The sequence below is a fragment of the Oryctolagus cuniculus genome, chromosome 6, assembly GCF_051225735.1.
Source record: "Oryctolagus cuniculus isolate XC-2025 breed Fujian yellow rabbit chromosome 6, ASM5122573v1, whole genome shotgun sequence".
Lineage (NCBI taxonomy): Eukaryota > Metazoa > Chordata > Mammalia > Lagomorpha > Leporidae > Oryctolagus > Oryctolagus cuniculus.
In genome coordinates, this window is record NC_142872.1 from 93,382,147 (window position 1) to 93,401,629 (window position 19,483).

The following is a 19,483-nucleotide window of genomic DNA, read 5'->3' on the forward strand; positions in this document are numbered from 1 at the left end:
ATAGGTACAAAAATACATTAGTTAAGAGGAATGGTTTCCAGTGTTCTATAAAGCACAGTACATATGATCTATAATAATTTATTATATATTTCAAAATAACCAGGAGAAGAGTTCAAAGAGTCTCAACAGAAAAACAATGAAAAATAAGTGGAGGTACAAATGCTACTAACTACTCTGATCTTATTACTAAACATTGTATGGATGCACTGAATTCTTTTTAATTTTTAATTAGTTTTTAACAGATTCAATGTACTCTGTGGATATAATCCTAATATCATAATAATGATATTCCCTTTCTCCCCTACAACTCCCTTCTTTCTTCTCCCTTATTTTTTAGTTTTTGAGCTATTTTAAATTTACATGATGGTAAAAAGTCTTGATACTTTACTGAATAAGTTTAACAAGTACAAAGTAACAGTACCCTAGTTTAGTGGGGATACAGACAATGGCTATAAACAATAATTGAATGGTAAAATCACCATTTCACCCATATATGGTAAATTTTAAAGTAATCAAAGATCAAAGATCAAACTATAGTAGTATAACAATCTTAACCAATGGTTTCATAAAGGTATAAAACAGTTTTACAAAACTGTACTTGCAGCAACACTGATACATACTTTTTTCTTTCTTCTTTATTTTCTGTTTTTTGAATTTTAGCTCCCACATATAAGGGAGATCATGCAATATTTGGCTTTCTGGATCTGGCTTTTTTCACTCCAGAAGTCCTCCAGTTGTACCCATTTTGCTGCAAATGGTAGAATTATTCTCTTTTATAACTGAATAATATTCCATTGTGTATATACACATTTTCTTTATCCATTCATCTGATGGACACCTTGGTTGATTCCAAATTTTGGCTACTGTGAACAGAGCTGCTGAGACTTGATTTCTGGCCTAATGTGGTCTATCCTAGGAAACGTCCCATGTGCTAATGAAAGAATGTGTATTCTGTAGCTTTCAGGCGAAATGTCCTATAAATATGTGTTAGGTCCATTTGCTCAATAGTACATTTCAACTCTGATGTATCTTTATTGATTTTCAGTCTGGATGACCTATCTAATATCTCTCCCTTCAGGTCTAATAGTATTTGCTATATATATATATATATATATATATATGTATATGGATGGTCTTATAGTGGGTGCACATATTTGACTGTTATATCTTCTTGATGAATAGAACCTTTTATCAAAATATAATGTCCTTCTTTATTTTTTTTTACAGTTTTTGACTTAAAGTCTGTTTTATCTGATATCAGGATAACTATGTCTGCTTACTTCTGGTTTCCATTTGCCTGTTCTATCTTTTTCCAACCCTTCACCTTCAGTCCGTGTATATCTTCATTTGTGAAGTGAGTTTCTTGGAGGCTGCAGCATATTGTGAGGTTGTTGTTTTCCATCCAATCAATTGAAGTCTTTTGGGTGAATTTAATCCATTTACATTTAAGGTTAGTACTGATAGATTAAGAACTAATACCTGTCATTTTGTTGACTGAATAATGATTCTACCTGCTCTGTCAGTGAATTTGGTGGAGACCTCTATTTCATGTGGACTTCTAATGCAGGACATCCTTCAGAATTTCTTTTAAGTCTGGTCTGGTCTGGTTACGGTAAATTGTTTTGTCCTTCACTTTCAAAGGATAACTTTGCTGGATATAATAATCTTGGGTGGAAGCTTTAAGATCTTAAATATATCATCCTACTCTGTTTTGGCCTGTAGGGTTTCTGCTGAGAAAGTCTGATGTCAATCTAATTGGTTTTCCTTTATATGTAACTTGACAGTTTTCTCTTACTGTCTTTAAGATTCTTTCCTTGTCTTTAACTTTTGATAATTTGATGCCTATGCCTTAGAGAAGAACTTTTTGGATTGAGTCTGCTTGGGGGTAACTTGAGCTTCTTGTATCTGGATGTCCATGTCTCTTTCAAAACCTGGAAAATTTTCAACTATTTCATTTAGCAGGTTCTCAACACCTTCTTCTTCAGGAATACCTATAACACGAACATGTGGTCATTTAATGGTGTTCTATATTTTGCAAAGACGTCTTTCATTCTTTTAAATTCTCTTCTCTGCTTTTTTCTGATTAGGTTATTTCAAAATTCTTGTCCTCAAGGCCAGAAATTCTGTACTTCTACTTGGTTTATTCTGTTGTTAAAACTCTCAATCATAGCTTTTATTTCACTGATTATTTCAACACTAAAATTTTTATTTGGTTCTTCTTAATGAATTCTATCTCATTAGTAACATTTTCAATCATGTCATTGATTTCCTCATTATTAATATGTACATATATATGTATTCTCTGCTTTATCGAGCTTCCTTACAATCATTATTTTGAATTATATATTTGTAATTTCATAGATTTCCTTCAGCTCAAGATCTAACTCTGGAGGACCACTGTATTTTTTTTTTTAAAAGATGATATTTATCTATTTGAGAGGCAGAGCTGCAGAGAGAGGGAAAGAGAGAGAGAAAAGCCTTTCATTTGTTGGTTCACTCCCCAAATAGACGCAAAGGTTGGAGCTGGGCTGATTTGAAGCCAGGACCCTCTTCCGTGTCTTCCACATGGATGCAGGGGCCCAAGGACTTGGGCCATCCTCCACTGCTTTCACAGGCCACAGCAGAGAGCTGGATCAGAAGTGGAGTGGCGGGACTCGAACCCGCGCCCATATGGGATTCTGGCACCGCATAACCCATTATGCCACAGCACTGGCCCTTCTTACTGCATTCTTTTGAAGGTGCCATGCTACCTTGCTTCTTTATGTCTCCTGTGTCCCTACATTGACATCTTCCCACCGAGTATATTCGTCCCTTCTTTATGGAATAGGCTTTATTGGAAAAGAGTTTATGGTTTAGCTAGAATGCAGCGTATCACTTAGCTTATTGCTTTGACTTTGGTTCTAAGTGAGTCCAAGAGTGTAGTCTCTGAGTGATCTGTCAATCAATGTCAGCTGTGTCTGTAAGTGACACTGTGGACTATAGACTGTAGAGATAGATGCATGGCTTTTAGATGAATAAGGGTTTCCTGGGGTGTGTATCTTTGGCCCACACAGAATTCAGTGTCAGTCTCTATGGTGAATGTGATAGCCAGGGCTTTGTCCTTGGTGCCAAGGGAGACAAAAGTGGCTGTCCCTTTGTCCTACTGGCAAGCCTGAGTGATGCCAGGACTTGTGGCATCAACCGCTGTGGCTCTAGGATTGTGTAATACAGATGGGCCCTTCCTCAGTTCCTGTGGCTTACAATACCAACAGCCCTGGTCCTAGGACTATAGGATGTGACGTGAACTCTGTTCCAGTCCTACAGGAGGACTACAAGGTATACAGATTTTACTGTAGAGGGTATGCATCCAGAGAGGTAGAAGGCAGTTAGGTTCTTTCCTATTTCCACTGGGTAGATTCCAGTGGCACTGAGAAATTTAGAACAAATGTTACAGTCTGGTTTTGCTGATATGATGGGGTCATTACCCAGATCTTCCAGGGTAGCAGTGGATTTTCTCATGGGCTGCCTTTGACGTTAGCTTCTAGCAGCTGAGGAGAATCCCCTGGCTTATGTAAAGTATGTGAGTGTAGCTCCGGGATAATGTCCAGAATCTCCCACAGTTGCAGGATGCAGGGGATTGTTCTTTGCTTCACATGTTGCCCTGACTACAATGCTAGTAGGAGAATAGAGGCACGCAGTGTGGTTTTCCACCTATACACTGAATTACTATACTGCACTCATAAATATGCATAAATAGTGTCATTTAACAAGAAAAAACTACCAAAAAGGAAATGTCTCCCTTGTATATTTTAATAAGCATATTTTAAGAGGAAAATTGTCAGTAGTTAAGAATTACATTTTCAGAGCTAGGTGTTTGTCTTAGCAGTTACCATGTCTGTGTCCCATACCTAACTGCCTGAGTCTGATTCCTGGCTCTGGCTCTGGATTCCAGCTTCCTGCTAATGCAGACGCTAGCAAGCAAGTGGATCCCTGCCACTCATGTGGGAGTCCTGGGTTGAGTTCTGGTCTCCTGGTATTTAGGGAGTAAACCAGTGAGTGGGAGATCAATTCTCTCTCTCCCTACCTTTATCAAATAAAGGAAAAAAATATACTGTCTTACTGAAGATAAACGAAAACATGGTTTTTAAATTGTTTTGGTCAATCATTCTGGTGATTTCTAAGAACTTTCTCCTCAGAAAACTATACATACACAAAAAGCAGGTCATAATATTGGGGGTTTAAAAATCATTCTCTGTATAGAGGAATTTTTAAATGTCAGGTACACTGCTTTTTCAATTTTTCTGATTAGCCAATGTAAAGAAGATAATTTTTTGGTAATATTTGCACTTTATAGAGCAGCTGTGCATCAGATCGAGAACTAGCATGCTCATCCTGTAAAAATCAACTGTCTAGGAATGTGCCCTGTGGTGCGGCTGGTTAAGCTGCCACCTGGACGCCCATATCCTTTATCAGAGTGCCTGGTTTGAGTTCTGCCTCCACTTCTGATCTAGCTTCCTGTTCACGTGCCTGAAAGGCAGTAGATGATGGTTCTTGGATCCTTGGACCCCTATCACCCACACGGGAGACCTGGATGAAGTTCCAGGCTCTTGGCTTCAGTCTGGCACAGACCTGCCTGTTGCAAGCACTTATAGGAGTGAATCAGTGGACAGAATCTCTGTCTCTCCTTTTCTGTCACTCTGCTTTAAATTAAACAAATAAATAAAATTTAAAAGAACAAGAATTGTCTAGTGGATAAAGATCACCTGTAACAGAAATGTCTGTGTACTGAGGTGAATGTATTTTCTAGACATTCTGAACAAGTCCCAAGTAAGATTTTAGTTTTTCTAAAAATAAAACAAAACCAAAAAAATTCTAAAATATAACCAATACATGCAGATGCACTGAAAACAGATGGGAGGCTATAAACCACAGAATTAAATACTAAAGTAAGGGCAGGGATATGGCACAGTATAAAAAAAACCTTCATGTTTTACCTGTATTATCCCATAATGTTCCAGTGATTGATAGGGTATTTTAAAATTTCTAATAAAAAAAGTAGTCCTTGACTGCACAATAAGCAACAATTCAGCTGACAGTAGCAGGGGAAAATATCATAAATTCTAAGTACAGAAGAGAGGAGAAAGATGAAGAAAGGAGAGTGAAAGAAATGGTGGCCACTGTGGTGCTACAGAACTCAGTGAAGCCACGTGGCCAGGAGTTGCTGTCTCAGGAGAACCCCAGGCTCACCACTCTAAATCTAGGAGCAGGTACAGTCGTGGTGCTGCCTTATTTGAAGGACTCTTCTTTACAAGCTTTACTTTTCCCATGAGGGTAAACGACTTGTCAAAGGCTACAGAGCCAGTCAGTGTTGAGCCAGGATTTGATTTCAGCTGGAATCTAAGCCCACGCTGAAAAAGCTATGCTGTACAGTACACAAGGCAAGCACCCAAATGAGAACAAGCATATTCTAGGGTTGCCAACGGAATTCCTGAGAAGTGCTGAGGTCTGTGATGAACAGACAACTTCAGTCAGTGAGTCACGGAGTAATGTGGGCCCAGTATGCCAGAGGTCACAATCTCAAGAGAATTCAGAATGAAATCTTCCTGTAAAATCTGTTTTAACTGTTGCCTATTCATTAAGGAACTTAAAAGTTGTGGAGGGCAAATAGTCAGTGGGCATTAGTTTACTAACTATGGTTTCCTTGGCTTAAAATTGAAGGATGATATTGGGAGATAGTAGAAATCTGAGTAAGGCCTGTAGATTATAGCATTATTTCAATGATAACTTCCTGATTAGTTCTCATACTGTGGTTATGCAATATATTTATATATACATACATAAATATGCATACACACACAAATAAATAAATTTTCCCTTCAAGGAAATACACACTAAAAAATTTAGGCATAAAAGGACATCCCACATGAGCACCAGTTTGAGTTCCACCTAAGATCCATTTCCTGCTAATGTGTCTGGGAAAGCAGTGGAAGATGGATCAAGTGCTTGGTCTCTTGCCACTCATGTGGGAGACCCAGTGGAATTCCAGGCTCCTGGCTTTGCCCTGGCCAAGCCCTGGCCATTGTGGCCATTTGGAGAGTGAACTAGCACATGGAAGATCTCTCTTTTCCCTAACTCTCCCTTTTCTTAAAAAAAAAAAAAAAAAAAGTAACATCTGCAAATTACTCTCAAATAATTCAGAAAACTGTATGTCTGTGGAGAAGGGGGGCAAGAGAATGAGAGAAAAAGAGGATGAAAAGCAAATAAAATAACATGGAGAATTTGGTGTAATGGTTAGTTTTATATTGAAATTGGCTAGGACACAGTATCAATGTCATATTTTTGAACCAAAGAACAGTCAATTAATTCAATTAAGCACTAAGCCAGGTATTGCTGTGCAGGTGTATGGTTACTGTCTATAGTCAGCTACATTGGAAAGATTATCCTCAATAAGCTGAGTGGGCTTTACTTCAAAGTGCAAAGCTCAGGTTTTCCTTAAATTCAAAAACCTGTAAGCTGCAGCTTCAAAGTTCCTACGCAAGTGTACCCTTACCTGCCAGTCTGCCCTAACAAATTTCAAGCTCGCCAGTCCCAACAATCATATAAGCCAATTCCTTGAAATTTTCTTTCCTTCTCTCCCCCATGTTTCCCTTGTTTCTCTGGTAAAGCCCTAACTGATACAGATTTCGATAACATTTCAGTGAGGATACTGCTCTTAACAAAAGCCTAAAATATGTGGAACTGAGTAATAATGGAGATCCTAAGAATTACAAAGCACAAGTCAGAACTGCAACTGCTGGATTAAATAAGGATTCCAGTGAGGATTCAGAAGAGAGAATATGTGTGTGGTCACAACTGAATATCGGGGAGGCCGGTGCTGTGGTGCAGTGGGTTAAAGCCCTGGCCTGCAGCACTGGCATCCCATATGACCTCCAGTTCAAGTCCCGACTGCTCCACTTCCAATCCAGCTCCCTACTGATGTGCTGGGAAAGCAGTGGAAGATGACCTAATTTGGGTCCCTGCACTGATGTGGGAGACCCGGAAGAAGCTCTTGGCTCCTGGCTTTGGACTGGCCATTGGGGAGTGAATCAGCGATTGGAAGACCTCTGTCTCTACCTCTCTCTGTAACTCTTTCAAATATATGGAATCTAAAAAAATATTGGTAGAAATATGAATGTTAAAGAGTGCTTCTGATGAGGTTTCAAAAGGAAATCAGAAACATGTTATTGGATACTGGAAGAAAGGCTATCTTTGTTATAAAGTGGCAGAAAACTTGGCAACATTATACTGTACTGCTGGGTGGAAAGCAGAAATTCACAATCCAGCGAACCTGGATATTTAGCTGAAAAAATTTCCAAGTACAGTATAAAAGGTACAGCCAGCTTTCTCCTTGCTGCCTACAGTAAAATGTGAGGAGAAAGTCAAGTTGAGGCAATACTGTTCATCAAAACAGTAATGTGCACTTGATATTTGGGAGGATCTTGATCTATCTAAGTTGGAAAAGACACTAAAATTAAGAAATTCATTGTAAGAAAAACATCCTTGGAAGAAAACTAGGACAACGTTTCGCTGAGAGGTTAGTTATGTAGCTAATGAAGCCAACCATTTCAGCAAAAGCCTGGAACAGAGTAGGATTATCTAGAGATAAGTCTCTTGTTTAAGAGTATGGATCGTTTTGACATACAAGGACTTCTGTAACTGATACACTAGCACAAGTAGAGCCAGCCTGGAAGGAAAGGGATAGAAGCAGGATAAAATGCAGGAAGGCTGCCAGACAGGCAGGAAAGGAGCTATTTGGCTACAATTGTGCTAACCTATAAGAAAAAGGAAGAACAACTCAGAGAACAGGGCTGCAAGCAACAGAACACTACTCTCAGGCCCTATTGAATTTTGAATTTGCTTAGGACTAATGATCCCTTTATTCCTTCCAATTCCTCCCTTTTGGAATGAGAATGTCTATTGTATGCCTGACTCATCACTGTATTTTGGAAGTAGATGACTTGTTTTCTAGGTTGAGAGGTTCACAGATGAGATGGCTTTTGCCACAAAACTTGTAATACCTGGTGTGGGGAGCAACCCGGACTAGACTAAGTTACTGGAATTAAGACTTATTCTATGCATCTGCTCTCCCACAATATGGCGCTGAGAAGGGAGAAACAGCTTCTACTCAGCTGCCTCCAGTTCAACCAAGAAACTGTAGGACCTGCTCCTGATTGGAGGAGAGCAGCGTACTCGGCGTGTGGGTAGCAGAGTTGGGATTGGTGGAAGAGGACTATAAAGGAGGAGAGAGACAATATGCACCAGGAACATCTAAGGGGAACATCTATCTGAAGGAACACCTGTGCAGCCCCCGAGAGCGCCGGCCGGCGGTGTGCCACTCCCCTGCGGAAGTGGGGAAAGTGGCCAGGGGGAACCGCCCTTCCACGGAGGTGGAAGGGACAGTAGCCAACCCGGGAAGAACCAGCAGCAAACCCGGGGAGGGCCGAGCAGACAAAAGAACAGCGCAGGGCCCTGTGTCGTTCCTCCACGAAGAGGGGGAGCGACATAATGGTGCCGTGACTCGGATATGAAGCTTAGGCAGGGTCTTGTGTCGTTCCTCCACGAAGAGGGGGAGCGACAACCTGGAATCTCAACCATTCTTGATCTTGATGATAGAGATGAGGACTAGTGATAAGACATTTATATGGGATTTTGACTTAGTAAGAAGCTAATGACCTGAGACTAGATGATTCTAAGGATGCAACGATCTTTGTTCAAAGCATGGGTAAGGATTTTTGGGTGTGAGAGGGTACACTTTAATGGGTAAAATAGTGCCATTCCTCTCTCCCCCAGTGATAATCCAAGTCCCAATCCCTAGTACTTGTGAATGTTATTTTACTTGGAAATACAGTCTTTACAAATATAATTAAGGATTTCCAAGATGAGATCATCCTGAATTTTTGGTAGACTCTAAATCCAGTAACTAATGCACTCAATAAAACAAGACACAGATCAGAAACTAACAAAGGAGATAGATCAGATCTCTATCTCACACACACACATAGACACAGACACACACACGTGTGCAAGAAGACTGCATTCAGATGAAGACAGGAATCGGGGGATGTAATCACAAGAAATGCCAAAGGTTGCCAGCAGCCACCAGGAGCTGAAAGATGGATTTAATTTTCCTTTAGAGCCTTCTGAGGGGACATGGCCCTGAAGACTCCTTTATTTTGGTCTTTACAACTATGAGATGGATACAGTATGCTCTCATCTACTAGTTCACTCCCAAATGCCCATGACAGAAGCACTGGAGACACAGCAGGTGGCTGGGAATTCAGCTTCGTCTCCCATAGGGTTGGTAGGAACACAACTGCCTCGGCCTTTACCACTGCCTTTCAGGGTCTGCATTAGCAGGAAATTGGAGTCAAACTACAATGTGGGATGTGAGCATCTAAACATTAACCCAAATATCCCTCCCTGTGCCCTGTATTTTAAAAATATAAATTAAAATAACCCCTCCATGGCATTTACAGAGTTAAACTGAAATTGTCCAAGAAATTTATCACCATGAAACTTAACCTGAGAATTCTAGACATCGTATTTATACCATCTGTTTAAAACAATTGGGCACACTACTACATTATGAATATATGTGTCCTCTCCAAAATTCATGTTGAAATTCAGTCTCCAATGCAATGCTAGTAACAGGTGGGGGCCTTCAGAAGGTGCTCAGTGCATGAATAGAATAAGTGCTTTAAACAGAGTTGGGTGAAACCAATGGGGCCCCAATTGGTCCCTCTGCTTTCTGTCACTTGAGAAAATGGCAACAAAGCACCATCTTAGAAGCGGAGAGTAGCTCTCACACGACATCAAACCTGCCTGCACCTTGATCCTGAACTTTCTAGCTTCCAAAACTCTAAGAAAATAAATTTCTATTATTTGTAAGTTACTCAATCTCTGGAATTTTGTTATAATACTAGAAAAGGCCTAGAACACACATATATGAAAATTTGACCCATGGTAGTAAAATTACCTACTGCAAATTTAAAAAATGCTTTATTTAATAAAACTTACCAACTGTTTTTCACTCACAGGAGATGTAGGTGGGGGAGCAGTTTCTCCAGAAGTGGGACGCCAGGTCAAGAGCCTTTAAGACACAAAATCAGATCAATCACTGGAGGTAAAGGGTATGCCACATACCACAGCTGACATATATTAAAATGCACACAAAAGAAGAATATACCAAAAACTTATTCTATCATTGACTACTACTACTAGGAGAAATCTACTAAAAAACATCTAGTAAAAAGTTGAAAATATATACTTCCAGAAAAGTTTAAAAAAACTTTAATTTGCTTTTTCTGCTTATTAATGCCATCAACTATTTTCCAAAGTAAGACTTTTTTAAAAAAAGATTCTTTTACTTATTTGAAAAGTGGGGGGGGGGGGTAGGAGGGGTGTCCTCCATCTGCTGCTTTACTCCTCAAATGGCTGTAACGGCTGGAACTGAGCTGATGGAGCCAGGAGCTGCTTCCGGGTTTCCCAAATGGGTGCAGGGGCCTAAGGACCTGGGCCATCCTCCACTGCTTTCCCAGGTGCATTAGCAGGGAGCCGGACTGAAGTGGAGCAGCAGCTGGGACTCTTACTGGCACCCATATGGGATGCCAGTTCTGCAGGCTGGGGCTCTAACTACAGTGCAAGCCCCCAAAGTAAGACTTTTGGAAATTTTAAAAATGCATAGAATTAAAACTAAAAAACTGAAATTCATATAAAATTATTTATGTTCTATTTTTTATGAAATGTAAAAAAATTATGAAAAGCAAAATTTGTTACAAAGACAAATGAAATCACCACTCCTGCATTACATAAGTCCTTGGGATAGAAAGATGATTAAGACCAAGTTCTTGTTTCTAAGAAGCAGAAGCTCCAGGAAAATGGGGCAGATAGATGGCTCTGGTAGAGATATTCCTATTAAGAAATGCTTATTAGATATATTTAAGGTCAAATATATATTTTTTTTTTTTTGACAGGCAGAGTGGACAGTGAGAGAAGAGAGACAGAGAGAAAGGCCTTCCTTTACCAAGTTGGTTCACCCTCCAATGGCTGCTGAGGCCGGCGCACCGCACTGATCCGAAGCCAGGAGCCAGGTGCTTCTCCTGGTCTCCCATGCGGGTGCAGGGCCCAAGGACCTGGGCCATCCTCCACTGCACTCCTGGGCCACAGCAGAGAGCAGAACTGAAAGAGGGGCAACCGGGACAGAATCCGGAGCCCTGACCGGGACTAGAACCCGGGGTGCCAGCGCCGCAGGTGGAGGATTAGCCTATTGAGCCATGGCGCTGGCTAAGGTCAAATATATCTTACTGATTATATAACTCAATACATTTTTTAAAAAAGACCAATTCTTACAAAAAAGAATTTAGAGCCTAATTGGTTTTTTTGGACAGATGTCATAGGGACAACAGCTAGGCAAGAATTTATGCTATCTTTGATGTGAGAGCCACAGACAGACTCTGACAAACATGGGTCATTTGACATTTATTCGCATTCCTCCAACACAGTATACCAAAGATGAAAACTACTCAGTAGTTGGAGATGGACCAAAAAGATGACAAAATATCCTATTAGGAAATGTTTTTCATGCATGTGTTTCTTTTGCTTGATTTCCTGTTTACTGTTGATTAGGATATTTACACAGAGATTCTAAGAGGGCAAACATTTAGTACATACCAAAAAAAGTTTGTGAAGTTTAAAAATCAGAAAATTATCATTTTTCATGAATAGTTTCAAATCATTTCCATATATCTACTTAGTAAGATGTTTTAAGTAAGGGTCTATCTGTAGATTTAAAAATTGTAGATCTAAGGTAAAACCACATACAGAGACAGCCCTTGGGATTGAGCTGGGAAGTTAATTCCAAGTATTCTACAAATAATCCAGGTACTACCATAGACGTTTAGCCTGACCATGTCTAAGTTTCCTCTCTGATAAAACTAGCCAGAAGAATTCAATTCAAAATATTTCCTTTGGAGAAAGATGACAATTATAAAATGCAATATTTGCAAAATAGATTTTCTTCAGTATTAAATCCATTGTAATTGAAAAATTTGTTGAGTTTCAAACCTCCCCCCACCTCCAAATTCAAAACACTGCTTGGATAAACAGCCTTGCAAGTCAGTGAAATCATTTCAATCTGACTCAAATACTGAATAATCGGAATAAATATTTTAGTTTACAAAGAATTTTACTGATGTATTTGTTATGGTTTACACTAATTTGATTTCCAACAAATGTGAATCAATTTAACACTGAAAACACATGGGAAATAACTAGCCACTCTCAAACTTTTATTAACTGATCACTGCCAAACTTATTGAATATACAAATATAGATGTAAAGCTGTATAAAATCATCTTACGCATGTGGGATTGTAGTTTTGAAGATATCCAATGTGCAGTTACAAGTTTTATCCCAGATTTCTAGGGTAAATTTTTCACCATTCAGAATAACGACATTCTCTAAGCAGTTTGTACCAGATCGTGCTAACTGTTCATTGTCTAGAAAAGAAAAGAGCAATTCATCTATGTATTACCAGGGTCACATTTAACACTGCGTGTCACTTATCTAGTATAGACCTACCTTGCTGCACACACCAGTAAAGCTGGGCAAAAATATCATCCAAAAGTACATCACTGAGTACTTCTAAATACTGGGTGAACACATCACAGATTGCATAAAGTGCATGGTTGCAAGTTGTTGTCATCCATTCAGCTTTCTGGGGGAAAAGAATGCATTAAATTAAGGCTGTCCCTACCATTAAACAACGATTAGAATTAAAATATTTAAAATATTTAAATATATGTAAAATAAGGCTGTCAGTGTTCCTTTCACACCATTTAATTCCCTCTGAAGTATTAAATCCACCTCAACTTAATATCTCTTTCTTGTCACTATTACCTATGTACAAAACAACTGAACTACTTTCTTCACTTTATTTTGATTACTATGAACTTTCACTGCATCATCTCAATAATAACATTATCATGTCTCAAACAATATCCATGAAAAAGAGCAGCTGGCCTTGCTAGAGAATATGATGGAACATGAAAAGAAAATAAGAGAGATAAGAATTTATGTAAGCAGTTAGTAGAGGTTTAAAACAAAATTGACTCGCTATATAAAATAGTAACTTATTTTCTCCAACACATAAAGGATAATTGAAGCACTTTGCATTTAATACTGTTATATGGAACAAAAATGGAAAAACTTTTAGGGCTCTATACATTCTTTTTTATTTTTTGTAGGTGTATCAGATTTTTTCTTCTGTTACCAATTTTTAAAAATATTTTCTTAATAGAAAACTTTTATTTAATAAATATAAATTTCAAAAATGCAACTTTTGGATTATAGTGGTTCTTCCCCCCATAATCACCCTCCCACCCGCAAACCACCCCATCTCCTATTCCTTCTCCCATCTCATTCTTCATCAACATTCATTTTTAATTATCTTTACATACAGAAGATCAACTCTTTACTAAGTAAAGATTTCAACAGTTTGCACCCACACAGACACGCAAAGTATAAAGCACTGTTTGAAGACTGGTTTTACCGTTAATTCTCATAGTACAACACATTAAAGACAGAGTTCCTACAAGGGAAGCAAGTACACAGTGACTCCTTTTGTTGATTTAACAATTGACACTCTTATTTATGATGTCAGTAATCGCCTGGGCTCTATACTTCCTAAATTGTATATATATATATATATATATATATATATATATGAAACAAATTTTACTTGCTATTTTTTGCTCAATTCAGAATAAGAAGCCCTTATATAATACTAAAGAAAGTTCTTTGTTTTTTATGGTTGTGGTAAGATCAAAATGTGGAAAAGAAACAGAGTCCAACAAGAACACTGAAAGCAAGGGAATCATATCATGAACTGGGAAATTTCTATCCTCAAACAGTGTTCTTGTTTTTAAAGAAATACTACAATATTCTCATGCCTTAAAGAAAATTCTTCTAGGAATTCTTTTCTGTCCAATGTGCTTAATCAATCAAATGTATTGTGGAAAACATTAAGAACCTTTTAAAATGGTTAGGCTAAAACAAAATGTTGTGTTTTCTTACCTCTGTCTGCTGTTCTGGCAATTTCATATTGTCAAAGATTCTAAAAACAATTCTAAATAAATCCTGCCACCAGTGTTTTTCGTAAGTGTTGCCATATGTTTTCATTATTTCAAACATCACTGTTAAACCCCTAAATTAACAAAACATAATTAGGAAAGCTATAATACAAAAAGGCATCCTCCTCCTAAAATAGTTTTCATGGTTCACAAAGCTACTAAAACCCAAAAGTTTAATCTTGTCTTTCACACATGATGTTGGGTTTTATAAAATTTAAGTTGCTTGCTGTATGTTAGAATCATTAAGACAGTTAAAAAAAACTCTGGTGGGATCAGTTTTCTGGCGTAGCAGGTAAAGCCACCACCTGCAGCGCCGGCATCCCACATGGGTGCCAGTTCGAGTCCTGGCTGCTCCAGTTCTGATCCAGTTCTCTGCTATGGCCTGAAAAAGTAGTAGAAGATGGCCTAAGTCCTTGGGCCCCTGCACCCACATGGGAAACCTGGAAGAAGCTCCTGGCCCTTGGCTTTCAATCCACCCAGCTATGGCCATTGTGGCCATTTGGGGAGTGAACCAGCGGATGAAAGACCTCTCTCTCTCTCTTTGCCTCTCTGTAACTCTGCCTTTCAAATAAATAAATAAATCTTCAAAAAAATAAATAAAATTTAAGTTGCAAAATAATAGGTCTCCTTAGGATATATCATGGAAGATCCCAAAGGCCTTGGTCTTAATTTTTTTTTTTAAAAAACTCACTTTTCCTCTATTCTCAACCTACCATTCTAGTATTTAAAAACTATAAATGGAAATACAGATGGAAAGAAGATTCATGTGAGTAAATATTAACTTTGTAGCTCTGTGGCGAAGGAACAAAATGCATCCACAGCAGTCTAAGAGTAAAAACTGATTCTGGAAAAATGTTTTTCACACACCTATGGGATTTTCAGCGATACTACAAACTTTGTTCATTCAATACCCATAAACAAATGTATCTATAAAATGAATTCAGTAAGGCCTAAGCTCTATGAGAGCAGGGGTCTGAATTCATCTCCTATGAGGGAAGTAAATATTTCTTGAACAAAAAACTATTCAGTATACCACACTTCTGCCACCTAAATTATTTTTCTTGAAATAACATTTATGTAATTATTAAAAAGTCTGATCTTTTCTTTGTATGCTACTTTTTGTTCTGGCCAGAGTCATCCTTCAGTTTTGAAATGGTTTATTTTATAATATAATAAATCAACAGTAAGTCAGAACAAAATTTTCTTTGTAAGGCTCCATAAGGACTGGTATTCCCTTCTAGCTCATTTGCTGCTATGCAATCTCCAAGCAAGTACATGCCTGGCATATTGTTAATACTCAACAAATATCTGTTAAATGAATAACATTATAGTTATGAGGCTGGAATTAAGGCTCAATGGGTTAAGTTGCTGTCTGCAATGCTGGAATCCCATATGGCACGGGTTCAAGTCCCAGCTTCTTTGTTTCCAATCCAGCTCCCTACAAATGTGCCTGGGAAAGCAGCGAAAGATGGCTCAAGTCCTTGGGCCCCTGCCACCTACATGGGAGACCTGGCTTTGGCTTGGTCCTTGCTTGGCCTACCTTGGCCATTACAGCCTTTTGGGGAGTGAACCAGCGGACAGATTTCTCTGTCTCTTCTTCTATCTCTGTAACTCTGCCTTTCAAATAAATAAATAAATATAAAAAACAAAAACAGTACAGTCATGTTCATTTCTATGGGAAGTTCACAAGAGTCTACTTGATCCCTAAAAGACATGATGTGTAAGAGTAGAAGTAAAGAAACTCTATCACGAGAATTTCTGACAAGATCCCTGCCAGAGTTCAACCACCAAGGCTAGATCCAGAAGTTCCATCTTTCAATGGAACAAGGCTCTCTCTTCTTCTAACTGTTGAGTTTAAAGTCCAAGACCTTCCACTCCAAGCAACAGAATGCTACCTCTTATGGCTGGGAGGAAGGGGATGTGAGAAATCCTTTGTTTGCTTGCTTCTAAGTCACAAGCAGAGATCAATAGTTTCTAAGGACTTTTAATGCTGAAGATGTCCTATATCATTTTTGGGAGAATCAAATGTGAATACATGCGGAAGTTCTACACCGTTAGGTGTTAAGTCATAGTACTGCATTCTTAAATGTATCTAAATTAACAACAGGTTAAGCCTCTGCCTGAGACACCAGCATTCCATATGGCCACTGGTTTGATACCAGGCTGTTCCACTTCTAATCCAGCTCCCTAATGTGCCTGGGAAAGCGGTGGAAGATGGCCCTAGTGCTTGGGGTACAGTACCCACATGGGAGACCCAGAAGCAGCTCTGGGTTCCTGGCTTTGGCCTGGCTGAGCCCTGGCTATTGCGGCCATTTGGGGAGTGAAGCAGCAGATCGAAGAGTTCACTGTCTCTCCTCCTCTCTCTGTAACTCTGCTTTTAAAATAAATAAATCGTTAAAAAAAATTAACCCCCAATTAGGGCATAATCTGGAAAGAGGATATGGTGAGAAGCAAGACATCTTGGTCCTAGGCAAGGACAGGCAACAAAGCAGGCAGATCCTCCACCAAACAGATGGTTACAAAAAAGGATAAGGATAAGGATAAGGTGCTGAGTTTGTATTACTTGTACAGAGGTGGCTGGACATCTAAATTGGGGGCTACCTTGAGTTTCAGTGAGTTTTTTTTTTTTTTTTAAGATTTATTTATTTGAATCACAGAATTACAAAGGGAGACACAGAGGGAGGGAGAAACAGAAAAACAGAGACTGTGATCAATCATCATCCTCTGGTTGGCTGTAATGGTTAGGGCTGGGCAAGGTTGAAGTCAGGAGCCTAGAACTTCATTCAGGTGTTCCATATAGGTGGCAGGGTTCCAAGCCATCTTCCACTGCTTTCCCAGGCACAATAAGTAGGGAGCTGGATCAGAAGTGTAGCAGCTAGGTCTTGAAACAGCACTCATGGGATGCTGGCGACATAGGGAATGACATAACCTATTGTGCCACAATGCCAGCCACTAATTTTAAGTTCTTAACACATTTACTGATAAATAAGCCACCATACCTAGATAAAAAATAAAATGATTCATAATGTTCTTATGATTAAATTTTATAACAAACACATGAGGTTTTGAGTTCTATTTTGGATTACTTAGCTATTTAGTAAGTATTTCTATCATAACAAGTGATGCTGTAAAAATGAAGCATCTTCGGCTATTATCAAATTTAATCTCAGTGGAAAGTGGGTATGGTTTTGACACTAAATTTCTATGACTGGGGCCGGCGCTGTGGCGCAGCGGGTTAATGCCCTGGCCTGAAGCATCAGCATCCCATATGGCTGCTCCTCTTCCGATCCAGTTCTCTGCTATGGCCTGGGATAGCAGTATAAGATGGCCCAAGTGCTTGGGCCCCTGCACCCACATGGGAGACCTGGAAGAAGCTCCTGGCTTTGGATTGGTGCAGCTCTAGACGTTGCAGCCATCTGGGGAGTGAACCACCAGATGGAAGACCTCTCTCTGTAACTCTTTCAAATAAATAAAATAAAATTTTTTTTTGACAGGCAGAGTGAACAGTGAGAGAAGAGAGAGAGAGAGAGAAATCTTTCTTTTCCATTGGTTCACCCCCCAATGGCTGCTGCGGCTGGCGCGCTGCGACTGGCGCACTGCGCTAATCCGAAGCCAGGAGCCAGGTGCTTCTCCTGGTCTCCCATGCAGGTGCAGGGCCCAAGGACTTGGGCCATCCTCCACTGCACTCCTGGGCCACAGCAGAGAGTTGGACTGGAAGAGGAGCAACTGGGACAGAATCCGGCATCCCTACTGGGATTAGAACCCGGGGTGCCAGCGCCGCAGGCGGAGGATTAGCCTTTTGAGCCACGGCGCCGGCCTAAAATAAATCTTTAAAAAAAAATTTCTATGATTACATGATGGGCTTAAATACTTGTTAAAAGGTATTAAGACATGCAAGTTCATGCTATTCCAAGTTGGCACCCAAATGTACAAGGGCAAGAAAGACTGCACTTATACAACGTAAGAATACTGCACTGAATAGCTGTTCAACTATATTATCCACAAAAAGTTTCTCTGCAACTTGACTGTATGTTCATATATATCTTTTATTGGGAATACATTTCTGAAAGAGTTCAAAACTGTTACTGATCAGGATTCAAAAAGAAATGGATGGTTCTTTACCTAAAACCCACTAAGGATGTGCATTTAAAAATTCTTCTATTATCAAGAAGTAAAACTGGCACTAACTTCAATTTCTAACTGAAAAAATAGACATGTTCAAGGTATTAAATTAATTTAAAGGTAAAAATAAAAGTAAACTATAATCAAATTCTAAGGAAAGCCATGCATTTCCATTTTTATTTTGTTTTATTTAACATGTTTTAAAATTCTATTATCATATTTTAAAATCTGCCTGCCTAATTTAATAATAGCACATGATTCATGGCCTTTACTGTGAAATTGTGTTCACATAAGATTGATTCAATCTAAAATAAACCCTCCAAAATTTTAATTACAAATACTGATTGTTACCTGGTTCTTACATCTAATTTGCATCTGTTGATGATACAGGATAACTCAAAGAGAATTGGGAACCATCCTCTCACCCACACTCTGTCTTCAGGTGCCACATTCATATCGTCACTTGTGTATTCCTTGAAAGCCTTCAAGAAGAAAGGTCGGATTGTTAAAAGTATCACTTAACACTTTTATATTTAGTGTAATGTTTCTCAAAAATTTTAATGCTTTACAAATCAAAAGTGAGTACTTTAATGAATAATGACTTAGAAAAAGATGGAGACTATACTGCCAACACAAATCACAGTTGCCTATAACCTGTGTTACGCTTTATGCATAAATACACACAGGAGTTCAAGGACTGCAAATACAAAATAATGATAAGGAGATGGAAATGTTATTTGCTCTAATTTGATCAGTACTCTGAATACACTTATTGAAATACCACACTATCCCATGTAAATACATAAAATTATTCAGAGCTGATAAAAAAATTTCAAATGTTAAAGAGATAGGAACATTAAAATGACTTGATCATTACACATATCAAATTATCATACTGTACTCTATAAATATATAATTAAAATCATAATAAAAAATTTTAAAGAAAGCATTAGACTAGAATCCAAAAGTTGACCTTCAATTGTTACCAGCTCTCTGAATTATCAATCAGGTTAATTCCGGTTCCTACTTTTATCATTTAAAAAGTTATGATACCATACAGCTACATTAACCACACTGAAGAGGTATAAAAGTCAAACAAGGTGATATATGTAAAAAGTACTAAGACCTCCATAGCTCCATGTTTGTATGTAATAAAATCCTATTTCTAAACCTATGATGGATCACTTTTCCTTATATGCAAGTTAAATGTGGTA

General features: G+C 38.6%; 1 protein-coding gene across 5 annotated transcripts in view; it reads right to left on the bottom strand.

Moving 5' to 3' along the window:
• ARFGEF1 (ARF guanine nucleotide exchange factor 1) overlaps positions 1 to 19,483 on the bottom strand; it is a 149,023-nt gene that overhangs the window by 13,393 nt on the left and 116,147 nt on the right. For 4 of the 5 annotated variants that reach the window (XR_011389118.2, XR_007919076.3, XM_070075109.2 and 1 more), the window contains 5 exons: positions 18,621 to 18,751; positions 14,092 to 14,221; positions 12,598 to 12,733; positions 12,377 to 12,515; positions 10,036 to 10,108 (listed from right to left, as the gene is read on the bottom strand). Coding sequence is in view for 2 of the 5 variants with exons in the window: in XM_070075109.2 (XP_069931210.1) it covers positions 10,036 to 10,108; positions 12,377 to 12,515; positions 12,598 to 12,733; positions 14,092 to 14,221; positions 18,621 to 18,751 (609 nt within the window). In the remaining 3 variants the exon portion in view is untranslated. Of the gene's footprint in view, positions 1 to 10,035; positions 10,109 to 12,376; positions 12,516 to 12,597; positions 12,734 to 14,091; positions 14,222 to 18,620; positions 18,752 to 19,483 lie in introns of those variants that run through there. The other variant, XR_016236505.1, reaches the window with a different exon arrangement.